The 13,289-nt window shown below is 40.3% G+C and overlaps 1 protein-coding gene across 2 annotated transcripts in view; it reads right to left on the bottom strand.

The window, feature by feature from the left end:
• Positions 1-232: 232 nt before the first annotated feature.
• GALNT12 (polypeptide N-acetylgalactosaminyltransferase 12) overlaps positions 233-13,289 on the bottom strand; it is a 47,608-nt gene continuing 34,551 nt past the window's right edge. For both annotated transcript variants that reach the window (XM_030238996.2, XM_050971424.1), the window contains 3 exons: positions 11,162-11,275; positions 4,810-4,965; positions 233-1,955 (listed from right to left, as the gene is read on the bottom strand). In XM_030238996.2, coding sequence (XP_030094856.1) covers positions 1,818-1,955; positions 4,810-4,965; positions 11,162-11,275 — 408 coding nt within the window. In that variant the 3' untranslated portion in view covers positions 233-1,817. The remainder of the gene's footprint in view (positions 1,956-4,809; positions 4,966-11,161; positions 11,276-13,289) is intronic.

Genomic DNA, 13,289 nt, shown 5'->3' with positions numbered 1-13,289 from the left:
CTCTCATGCAGCCACTCACTTTTGATTTGTGGCTCCACAAAACATAAACCACTGCTGCTACCAGGTGAGCAGAAGCACTACTGAGTTCAGGAAACAGAACTTGAGACACCATAAAATGAAGCTGTCTTCTCCCAAGTGTTGTAGGAATCTGGGCCTAAGAGATCAGCAAAATGATTAAATGAAAACCACTGACCACAAGAAAAAAAAAAAAAGTGGATAAAACATTTTCCACTCTTCTGAATCACAAAATATTTTATTAATTCTAACATCAGTTTCAACAGTCAAGCCCACAGAGACAAAATTTCAAAGGTTCTCACAAAACACTTCTATCTTCATGGGTAAGAAAGACCTTGGAAGAACATGTACACATGTATCTCCTACAGGCAGAAACCCTCCCCCCACACCCCAATCATATAAATAGGTATGCCAAAATGGCATGAGCTTATGGGGATTCAAAGGAAAGCCTGTACATTTTTTATAGAAAACATGAACAAAAGCAAATAACAAAACACATACCAAACTAATCAAAACAGATGCCCAGAGTTCTGGGGGGAAAAATGTTGACATTTTTTCATCCTTCTACACATAAACATTCCTTCATCTGACAGGGAAAGAAACTCTTCTTATGACTGAAACCCTTCTAATCCACATGGTAATGCTGATGGTCGATGGCCAGACACATTGCAGATCCCACACACCAGGGCACAAACCATCCCGTGCTGCTGCAGATTACACCCCCTGTTTTCAACAGGACCACATGTAGGGTCAACTCATCTAAAAGGAGCTCCCAGATAAAATGCAAATTATACCTCAAAGACAATAATTTTGGTATTTATATTAGCTGAATTTCACAGAAATCAGTTGCAAAACCGTTTTAAAAATAAAATAGTTTTTACGGGAATCATTTAAACACTCAAAGGTAAGACTCATTTTCTCTAACTGTAATTTTGAAATTTTTACAAAAGAGTTGTTGATAGGTCTTATCTTGAAAGTTTTATGCACATTGAAAATCCAAATAATGTTAAAGTTGGTTGTGGATTCTAGGACACAGCCACATAGCTGGGCCCATATGAATCTAAATAGCTTTTCCCAAAGCATCACCTTTAAATATTGCTGCCTTCTGCCTTTCAGAAAGATGAGAAAATCCCCATTTTACTCCCAAACCAATCTTAAGCATGATTGGAAATTTTTCAAGTGCCACGAACATCTAAAATTGTCAGACCAGTTAAGGTATAGTATTGTCAAGCATGTGCAATTTGTATGCAACTAGATTGTTATTTGTGCAAAAACATGCAGTCATACTCTGCCTTTATGTGTAAATCCACACTGTCTTCAGTGAGGGCTTTGTGGTACTCACTTAGGGCAGAATATGGCCTACATTTACCTTCTTGGTATTTAAAAGACAAGAATAATTATTAACTACTATCTGTTAAAAGACCCAACTTGAGAATGTTTTAGTAGAAAAATAAACATTTTCAGTTATTGGCAGGTTAACATTAGTGCAAATTTTTTTGACTGCCTTATTTCCACACAGTAGATTAAAAAAATGTCACTTGTGAAAAGAACCTAAGATGCTTCAGAAGCAGTTATGTAGCTGCCAAATAAAAAGGAGCAGATTCTGTGGCACTTTATGAAGCTCTCAATACTTAGTGCCTTCTAAAGCTCCAGGAAACGAGATCCAAGGCTTGTCAACTAATTACAGTTCTTTCCATACAAAAATATATCACTTATGAGCTTTTCAAAAGGCTGACTAACTGCTGACTAGAAAGAGCACATTTTGTTTTTTGTATTCAGCTATATCCTAGACAACATCTGGATCAACTTCTTTCTTTGAAGAACCATTTTTGGTAGTCCGAGTTGGTACAAGGTCGTAACAATGGTGCTGGGTTCCCGTTGTAAGCGTTTGCCTCGGCTTGTACACACCTCTGGGTTTGTGGGTGAAACAAGGTACCATCCTACAAGAGACAGAAATAAAGTTAGCTCTTCAGGTCTCAAAAATTGCAGACATATCACTGTGTTTTAAAGTAACAGAAAGCATTGGCAACAAATAAATATCCCACATATCCCTCCAATGGGGTTGTGCGGAGGTAAAGCCTAATTTGAGGATGTCAGAAACTTGATCAAAAGATCCTGCTTTTAAAATTACATAAACTGACATCAGCATTGCTTTAGAGTAACTCATGAAGTGGCATCTCAGCCTGTAAAGGATGTGCTAACATTTGCTTTCATTGCCTTTTGTTACCAGACCAGAATATGGCAGAAAAGAACTAAGCCAAGCACAAGCATTACCCAAATGTATCCATTTATTGCACATCTTGTAAGTAAAAGGTAAATATTGTTCATTAAGTAGGAAATATTTTAGCAGAAAACTTTCCTGTCTGTTTGTAGGGTATATTTTTGGTGGAAAAAGTAAAAATACGTAAGTGTGCCCCTTTCCTGCATATGTGTGTGGAGTTCACTTGCTTTGCTGAAAGGCAGCACAGCTGCCTCAGAAGTGTAAGATCTGACAGGCCTCCACAGCCAAATTCCCTAAAGAACACATTTTGAGACCTCAGGCCCTTTTTTAATGTTTATCTCCAGACCAAGTCTCTCATTCCAATCCAGGAGCACTGTCAGCTAGGATAGCGAGCTGCAAAAGGGCAGCGTAGCAGCTGTGGAGGACTGCCCTGCTCTGAGGCCATCCCCTTGGCCTGGGTGCCATTCCTACATGCATTCCCCAGGCCACTGGCAGCTTTGAAAGAAAAATGAAGAAAAAATTCCCTCATCAGGAATGTTGCGCTTAATTGCATCCTGAGCCGCAGCTCCTGATGCCCAGCAGCGTGTGCTTGCTTACAGACTTGCTGACAGATTCAGCTGCAGAACTACTTTCCTGCTTCCATCACAATAATTCAAATTTTAGAGTGGAATAATCAGTATCCATCTCACTCATTTTTGACTCAGTGTCCACAAGAACTCAATTCTTGCCAAGCTGCTGGGAAGGCTGTTCTAATCTTTGATTATGCTCCATCCATAAGGACAGCTGTCTGACACTGCTATGCACAAAGCAAAAGAAATGTGGTGCTGACACCTCACCCATCACTCGACTTGAAAGGTGGAGACTGGTGCTTTTGATTTAGTGCAGCAGCAGAAAAGGAATTGGAGCAGAGCAGTATGTTCAAATCACACAGGCACAAAGTCATCATGAGAAAGAACATTTAAAGTAATTCTAAAGTTTCAGATGATGAAATTAATGGTTTGGAATACTGTGGAAACAGATGCATTCCATAATTTTTTTCAATTTTTTCATTTTCTCAATTTGAAAATTTCAGTTCTCTTGATTACTTCTTGAAGTGACTGAAGATCCTACAATCTGTCATCTTAGGGATTCATGTATATGACTGAGCAATTTTGTTAAAAGACGACATTAAAAATGAAACATCATTTATAAAGTCAACCTTTAAAACATTTTTATTTAGTAATATCACTATGAGCTTCAGTCTGGACTAGATTTAGGGAATGGACAGTAACTTCCATCTTATTTTTTTAGAGTTTACCCTGCTACCTATCACTGCTGGTAGCATCGAAGTGTGACATTTGTCAGCCATGGAGCCTGTAGGGATTAGATGCATTATGCAGACACATTATGTAAATATACCATTTTGATATATTATGTGACCTTTTCCATTAGCCAAATAACAACACTCCAGAACCTGACCAAGGCCATCATTTTTCATCCAGCTTATTTTCTCTCAGGCGTCCAGGAGCTTCTTTACGGATTCAAAACTACTAAACACAAGCTTTTCTAATATCATGTAGAGGCAGCTGCTTAAAAGCAGGAAAGAGCACAAAGCAATGGTGATGTGTGAAGTATTGGGGATATATGGTAATATAAATATTGGGAAATAAGTCAATGAAAAGAGAGCAGAAGTAGGCCAGCCATGTGACTGGCTGGGGAAGGGTTATATTGAAGCACCTCAATCTCAGGAGAAGACAGTAGGGGCACCATGCAAGAAGAATGTTCCCAACCTCCTTGATGTGAGAAACAACTGCTCACTTTGAAAATTTAAAAAGGTTTATTAAACCTTAATAAAAATACAACAAAGGACTACACAAGGAAAAAGCTGCAGTGTTGGGGACTGCCACTCGTGCACACCACGGGGCCCGTTAATCTTCAAGATGGATGCTCAGTCTTTTATACCCGTGGGGGTTGCATCAGCCAACCCTGGCCCTTCCCAAAGTCTGTCAGTCAGCTCTTCTTTGCCATTTTTCCGTGGAAACTGCTTTCTTGTAACTTGATTGGAGGCCAGGTGTTGCCATGCCACACCCCTTAAGCACCAAGCTTTTCTATTCCCAACTGCCCCATGCAAGGGACAAATCTGCACGCCCTCTTTTTACCTGACCTAGACAACCCCAGGTGTCTGATAGTCACAATACAGGGGGCAAGAGGGAACTATGGGGAGAACAGAGGACATCTAAACTGCAATAACATAACTATACATCACTAAAACTTTTATTAATATTCACACAATAGTTATATTTTGATTGTGAGAGCCAATCATCTCATTATCCATCTATAACATTGATGTTAACAAGGGTGCTTTCCTTCCTGTCATCTCCCTGTTCTTTATGACTGGAATACTCTTTGCCTGCTACCCTGCTTCTGTGTTCAGATATTAGAAGCCAAGATAGCCTACTTCTCCCAGAGACCTGTGCCAGTGTTGTGGCCTGCAGGATGTGTATGCAGCAAGATAAAAATTTTAAAAATTCAACAGTTCTCCTTCCACCCACTCCCAACAAAAAGCAAACACAAACCCAAGCAGGCACGCTTACCTCTCTGAAAATAAACTTCTGGTTTTCAGGAACACTGTGGGCATTTTCTTGACACAAGTACATTGTCAAGTAGTCAGTCCCTGAATCAACTGCTGCGCAGACTTCCGGCTGTCGCGTGTTGTAACGTATTTCATTATGGGATGTGTACTCGAAAAACTACAAACCCAAGAGAAGAAACAAAGGACAGCAGGCATTTCATATGTACACAGAGAGTGTTTATAAAGAAGCATATACTAAGAGACTATAATTAGGGTCACAAATAAAAGTTGCTGCTGTGAAGGGAAATTCTGCCAGGAATATTCAAGGGTCCTTAACTTCTACTGCTTACTATTTTACATAAAATCAATCTCATCACAGCACTGCTTTACTCTTGTAGCACTTAAATGTCCTGGGAAACAAGAATTTCTGAAATTCAACTGCAATATTTACCTTTCACATTCGAGGCCCCCCCTTAAAAATAGGATGGAAAAAGTTTCTGGCCTGACATTGTGCCTTCTTAATTCAGTCATCACAAAGTAATATTACTTTTAACTAAGGAGGCGCTCACTGCATAGTTCAAATGCAGTTTGGTCCAGGTTAATTTCCAGTTATAATGGTCATTTACAGTACTAATTTCCAGTTATAATGGTCATTTACATTTACTGCATGGTGATGAGCATTCTGTTCAGTGAAGTTTTAAGATATTATTTGAAGCAAAACAGGTACAGCTGCTTTTAAACATGAAAAAAACTTCCTTAAAGACAATTTACCATCTTTAGTTGTTGCACGATATTCTACAGAAGTGTTATGAACATGCTCTGAAGCTCCTGGCTTCTGTAGCAGTTATGGTTGAAGACTTCCTTAAAATTTTATACTTATCATGAACACTTGCCAACTTTTGGACTTCATTAAAGAGTGGCAGAGTTGGAGAGTTGTTTGTATTTAGCAAGCTCATAAAAAATTTAGATGACTATAGTGCACGGATGTGTGTTTAGATCTGATTTAGATTATACTCAGTGAAGTAGAGGAGAGTTTTATAAACATGAGAAAATTGCTTATTACCCATAGTACAGCTGCATTAGCAGAGACCAATAAAAGGATGAGGGAGAGAAGGAATTCTCTTTTGTTTTGTTTCCCCTCTGGAGACTGTAAGGCTTTGTGAAGGGGGCTGTACTAACTCAGAGATGTACGTACTTGAACTTACCACAAAAACATCCTTAACAACCACCAGGGCTAATAACCTTGATGAGGACTTGGAAATGGAGTTTCAGTATAAACAGGACTGTGCTATTACAAAATCTTCAGCCATCCATTTCCAAGTGTAAGAGCTCTGATCTGGGTTACACTGATAACAGTTGTTTCACAAAGTCTACCCCTCCTATTATCACAATCAGGAATTTCTCTGTCAAAGTGGCTGTCACAGCCATACACCAACAGATGCTGCCCACTGCATAACCCTGTGGAGCCTCATGGCTTTTTTTTCCCAGCAATGATGCAAGTGACTGACCCCTGTCCCAGCCCCCCTCATCCTAGAATTTACCTGTTTGCCACCATTCATTTGTGGTAAGCCACAAAGGGAAATGAGTGTTTTGAGAAAGCAACATCAGGTTTGAAGTCTCCCTGCTGACATAAGACCCCAGAGACCATGATTTTCCCTTGAAATCTATTGCTAAGATCTGTTCCTACAATGTAGGTTGCACTACTTTTACATTTGCCTTATGCAAAAAAAAAAAAATATCAACAACAAAAGTAAATTGGGTGAATATTGGTCCTGTTATTATTATTTACCCTAACAGGCAGCAGCTACTCCCTGGCCTTTAGGCTTTATTCCCAGGTTCAGAACCTGATTGACGCATGGAAAACCTGCTACTTTGGGCACCACAGTGAGCTACAGGGACATGCATTTTAATCCTATGGCTTGTGAATAAAGAAAAAGCCTCAGTTCTGCTCAGTTGTGTGTTGATGGACACTTTTTACAGCTGCCACTTTCACAAAGCCATATTTAGAGCCTTGCTCGTTAGGGGATTTATTAGATATAATAACTCTTTAGCAATTTGTATTATAAGTGAAAGCCTGCAAGCTGCTGACTGTACCAGATGCACCAAAAATAAATGGAGCAACTTCTAGATCAGAGCACTTCTTACTGCTGATATCTTTCCTGAATGGTCTCTCAAGGACTTGCATCTGATTCCGAAGAAGAGCAAGTGCAAGTAAAAGGGTTAATTTCTGGATACTTTAAGGAATGGGGTTATAGTACTAACAACCAAGCACTCCTGCCTTGTTGCCCAATGAACATCATCAGTTCATTACCCTACACTGCTTCAAACTGAATAAATACTTCAGGGCTTTTCCAAGCTCTGGTAATACTTGAAATAAATATCCTCCTCTTCAAGGGGTAAAGTGTTTTTTAAATCTCTTTTCTTGCATTCTGTCAGCAGAAAGGAAGCATTTTCAAACTGATCCACAGCCCAATAACTAGTAGCCTTACTGCATTTCTTTCCTTCTGAGAATCACTAGATTCCCTTAAGTGCTATTGGCAAACCTGATGAAGCCTTTTACCCAGTGCCTCTGGCTTCTGGACAATTTACAGGATATGTCCCAGCTGCATCAGTGTCTCTCTGGTACTGGGGCCAGCAGCAGAGTCTGGATACCTCACTGGACCCTGAAACACACTCTCATCCTTCTCTGTGCCTGGCTACTGTTGTTTTGCATGTAGGAAAAAGTTTGCACTTGATGGGTAGAACCAGCAGAGAGGTTACCAGGTCTGATACTCTTTTTTGCTGAAAACCTAAGGGCTTTGCTAACTTCTTTGTTTCCCTCTCACTGTTTATGTCAAATGTATCAGCTCTAAATGGGAATTCTGGGAAGAACACTTGTCAGTGTGTTCCCATCCTCTTATCACATCAGGTTGATTTCTTCCAATCACACATTGGTGCCCTCTGTACTGCTTCCCAGCCATACCCAGAAGGGGCAAAGGGCTTTACTGGTGTTGAGTTTCAAAGCCTTTCATTCTCCTCTGTGGGGCAGATACTCCCACAAAACATAAGTAGCCTGAGGTAAAAGCAATCAGTAGCCAGTGTTTTGTGTATTTCCTGCCTCTCTTCCATATACACTCATCTCTTAATACTGCAGTGTTATCCTCACTTTCTTGTGTTAAGGGTCATGCTAATTTAAAAAAAACCCTCCAGTTAGTTTTGATACAGTCACGCAAAAGGAGTAAAAGAAACCCTCTCAATTAGACCATGGATTCAAGAAAGAACAGCAACAAACTACCCTGAACTTTAGTTTTCTGAGAGTGGTTTTATTCACTGAGATGTAAAACAGTAGAAGGTGCTGGACCTCATAAATAACCAAGAGCACAGTGCTCTCTCCTCTCGGCACAGAGCACACAGATATTCAGAGGTCACCAGGTGGAGATTGTTGCCAGTGAAAAGAGTTTTGCAGCTGTCCCCTACATAAACAGCCACCTGCCTGTGGTGTGGGACAGGGAACGGGAGAAAAGCTTGGAATAAGGGCTTGCTGCTAAAACTCTGAATAGGAAATGAGTGGAACAAAGAGAACAAACTTGCAGGAAAAAGGCAGGAAGCGTTTGAGATTAGGATGGCGGATTCCTTTCTGGGGGGCCAAAGAGAAGTTAATGGCTGCCTGCTGTCAGTAAACATCTCTGAGACTCCATCCATCTCTGAGACTAGAGGATGACCAAACCTTGCCACAATAATTTCATCAGCAGGTAGCAATGGACATAAATGTGGAAGATTTGACTGTTTTGATCCTGACAGTGTCACCTGCCAAAGAATTCACACCATGAAAAACAGCCTGCTACTTTTTCAGACTGACTATCAAGGAGGTGGTGGGATGGGAAAGAAATGAAGAGAAATGTCCTGCTGGTAGGCTTCACAGCTATTTGTGACGCAGAAAAGGGAGCTTCAAGTCCAGCAATCCCAACTTCATTTCCCACCTCACTTGTGTTTCTACATCTTGTCTTATTTTGGTCTTCCTCTGTTCCCCCACCCACAACTCTTCCTGCTGTCCACTTGTTCTCTTGCAACTACCTGTCACCCCTACTCATGTCCCCCTTTGCCAGCTGGTATCTCAACTCCCACATTCAGTCACCCTGCCCCTTGCCACTAAAATGTTCTCCAGTGACTCTGCTTGGTTCACTCCCTTTCCTGCTCTTTCCTGTATCACACATGCCCTGCTCAACCTCTGTCACAAACTACTTTGTCATCTTGGCCCTTTCTCCCTGGCTCCTGCCAGCCCTCCTATGCCTTTTTTCCCATTTCACTAATCCTGTTTTACCCATTTCCTGTGTTTGGCCTTCCCTCTACAGGCTCTGCAGTTCTCTTGAGTCATCTCATGTTTTCCTTTATCGGTTTACACTGCAGTCAGGTGGTTTTTCCATTTCTCCTTCCTCCTCCTGCTCGGATGCCAGCAGAGGGAGTGGTTTGCACAGCTCCCAGAGTGTCGCTGCTTTCAGCCCAGCGCCTGCCACCGCAGGTACACGGATGCACCGCACCATCAGCACAGATGGAAGAGCATTAATACCCAGGGACAGGATATCTTGCAGTAAATTCAGTTAATCTTTTAGTGCTAGCTAAACAAAGGATAACTGTAAAAACGTGACAATTCGTCTCTGAATTGTACTTCTCTTTTGCTTTCACTTTTTATCTTCTTTCTTTATTCTTTCTTGGGGAAAGGGATAAAATTTAAGCTAACTCATTTTGCTCAGAGAAATGCAAAAAAAATGTAACCCCTCTCCTCTCTGTAATCTTCAATACAAGGAAAAATAAATCTATATATATTTTTGGCATGTTAGCTTGTAATCCTATACATTGAATGCTTCTTAATCTACAAAAGCTATCAATGTTACTTATAAGAAACTGATTTGATTGGGTTATCTTATTACTAACTTCTCTATAGATCTATAGAGGTATTCTTAACTTCTGCAAGAATCTGAGCTGAGGGAGTAAACATGGTGAGGTGGGGCTTAGCATAATTGGCATGTGTCAGTATTGAGATCCTTTGGCTTTTATGGCACAAGATTCTCCCCCTGCCTTCCCCTGTCTCTTGGCCTTAAGGACAGAAATATTACAAAACTTAAGACATAAACCAGACATGAATAATAATAAATAATACTAAATAATAGTTACAATACTTTAGGCAATAAACTTGCTATCAGCAACAAATCTATTTCCTTTTAAGATCTGAGGTACATTGCTTTTTCTTTCCCTTTTCTCCTGTAAAGTGCAATTCATATCAGAAGCTTTCCCCCCAGTAGTTTGTTTTACACTCCTCGAGCTTTTCTGTTTGCTTTTTTTAAAGCAGAGTTCAGAACGATAGCAAATACACTACTTAACTGTCACATCTCTGGTTTCTTTCCAATTTTTTTTTCCCTTTTTTCCTTTTTCCAAACAATCCTAACTGAATGTTTGGATTAATTTCATTAAAAAAGGACCTAAACAGCCAAGCCACCCAAGCTGTCACAGGGTTATGTACAAGAGGTCTCACAAGACCTTTGGTACTCAGCACTGATGAGACCATATCTCAAGTACTGTGTTTATTCTAATCTGGGTTAGAAGCCAAAAATCAAGATAGACAGGCAAGTGCCCCACATCAAACATCAGACTTCAATTCTGGAAGGTGGTCACTCAAGGCTATGCAAAAACAGCCGTTCTAGCTTTGCACACAGTGCCCCACAACACCTTTACCATGGCATTATGCAGCGAGGCTTACAGGTATCAAAACTAACAAATGCTGCACACAGTTTCAGTCAACATGGAGAAAGAAAACAGCATTTTCAGCTTCAGAAGTTAAAAACAAGACAGCAAGAATGACAGTGTTAAAGAGAGCCCCTGCTCTCCTGGACTGTGGAGCCCGAGCAAGGAGGACATTTCTGTAGAAGGACAGGAGAATATGTGGTCTAAAACCTCTTGGGTAGTTAGACAGGCACCACAAGGAAGAGACATGAGGTCAGACCCAGGTGGAACTAGGTGAGGTTTCCAATGTTATTAAGGGCTTTAGAGGCATGGACAGACAGAAGCTCAGAGGGGCTTTGGAGATAAGTGAGCACTGGCCTATGAGCACTACAGCTGCATCGATGTGCTATTAACCCCTGCTCATGAGCTCTGTGGAAATGCATAATAAAGGTATGCATGAGTTCCCCAGGCTGGGTAGACACATGCTCATAATGAAGAAAAAGCTGACCTGGAGATACATCAAAATAAAAAGCATTTAGTGCAAGAATCAAAACTCGAACTGAGATCACCTTACTATGGCAACACATTCTCTCAGCCCTATTGCAACGACTTTACCATACTTCCTTACATTGCAACCATAAGTGTTAGTCAAAATAAAAATAAAACATTATTCTTACCTGATTTTGTCCCATGCCATGGCAGGGGTAGAGTATGACCCTCTGTCCAGTTACTTGATGTTCATTTGAAGGGTTATAATCAAAGCAGAAGTTTTCCATTCCTCTATTCTTCAGCTAATCAAAACAAAGGAACATTTTAAAATATCAGTCCAAAGTAAGGAACATATTCTGTAGTCACTCTACACCCATCCTGCTGGGCTCTGAGATCCATTTCAAAGCTAGTGCAAAGCAAGTGGAACAGATCAAAGAGATGCAATAGCAACATCTCTCAGACTAATATGAAATAAAACTGGACCATCTTGACTTTGAGCACTGAAGCAGCCAGACACGATGGCCTCCCCTAGGAATGACACCGTGTTCCAATGTATTTGCAAAGGAAGATGGTAGAAACCATGAAAAAGTGTGTTGAAACCCAACAAGGCAGCAACTCATGCAGAACAAAAGAGTCTGCCATGCCTTTTCCCCCCAGGATCTACTTGCTCAATTTTCTTATGAAAAGATGACTACATACTTTTCTCAGTTTGTCAAATGGGAAATGTTAGGAGGATTTGTTCTCAAAAGGACTCCAGTACCCTCTTGAGGCAGAACAAGCAGACAGATTTTAGGATCAGAAATCTTGAAAGTGGGTAAAATATATCTTTGGAAAGAGATATTAGGTGTGATATTAAATGCTCTTTATTCATGTTGCTGATCTCTGACAGAAGAGGTGCGTGACTTCTAGATAAAATGTTAAAATATTAAGTTAGCTAATTTTAAAAACAACAGGCTAGTTAACAAGGATTTGCATTTAAGTATTCAGGGGGCAAAAGTAGCTGAAAATAAGTTAATCACATAACTGCTGATTCCTGGTATCAGCCACATAACCAAATTTGAAAATACACAGAGCAGAATAGGTTCTGTAAGCAAGAGGCTGAATGCCCCTGTTACTGAGTGTAATTATATCACAGACAAAAAGAATAGGCAGAGTAAATCTCAGAAGAGTTAGTTCAGCAAGGTGTAATTTCACTGCTCTTCCCTAGTCATGATAATCGTATCCTGAGTTCTTAATGTGGAAAATGAGTGGACACACAGGGACTGCAGGCAGCTAGAACCAAACAAACAAGACAAACCCTGCAGGGCCTAAACCCACCACAGAGCAAACCACACAAGCTGGAAAATTAAATACTTGTGTTCTATATATGTTTGCTTTGCCAACTTCTACTTTTAGTGCTGCCCAACATCTTTCCACTACCTGCGCTCACTCCCACATTAGACCACTTCAACCCTCCTTGAACAGTCAAAAGAAAACATTTTGTTTACTTTCCTAATGGCAGCCAAGAATTACACTTAGAAAAACAGGAAAGAGAAGTGTCTTACATAGACTATTTTTAACACTGCCATGGAACTACATAAACCAAACAATAAGCTTCTCATGTTTCTATATTCTACATCAGGAAATATCAACCTAAAAGTCATAACCACTTAAAATGGTAATTTTATCTCCACAATTGTTGTTGTCAGCAGCTGTCTTCAGGACCAGAGGGTCTCCCATTAGTAGGTTTAATAACATATGACTCTGCCTGTCTACTGGCTCCAAGGGCAGCAAAGCCCTCATCCATGGTGCCCTTCCAGGCAACCCAATGACTTCACTAGTGCTCTTTGCCATCAGCCCCTGGCACATGCTCAAGTGTGAGTCCCCTTTTGGGAAATTTTAAATAACCTGTTTGAAAATGCCCTGCACCACCAGAACTACAGTAACTCTCATATGCATGTTACTCCATTCCCAAATACACACAGCAAAAAGATGTGTAAAAGCTTACTAAACTTAAGCTTCATTTCAGATGGTTTGAAAATGAGGCTGTGCTCCAGGATGTTACCATGTATGTTCTCTCCTTTTTTGCTTTCATGCATAAATGCTTGTCATACATGCCAAAATCTTCCTACACATGCATGGTCCATGTGGTTCACCTGGTTCTTTTATTTTGTCAGACATTGGTAGATATGCCCACACTTCATCAGGAAGCCCAACAGGTATTCAAGATCTAATTAGTGGGAATAGTATATTCTAAGCTTTTAAATTATCTGATCTGAAATGACATAGAAAAATTTGAAAATCTGACTGCAGCACCATTTATTTAAAAAAAAACAA

This window comes from Serinus canaria, chromosome 2 (assembly GCF_022539315.1).
Source record: "Serinus canaria isolate serCan28SL12 chromosome 2, serCan2020, whole genome shotgun sequence".
Lineage (NCBI taxonomy): Eukaryota > Metazoa > Chordata > Aves > Passeriformes > Fringillidae > Serinus > Serinus canaria.
This window is presented reverse-complemented; position numbering and strand designations above follow the sequence as displayed.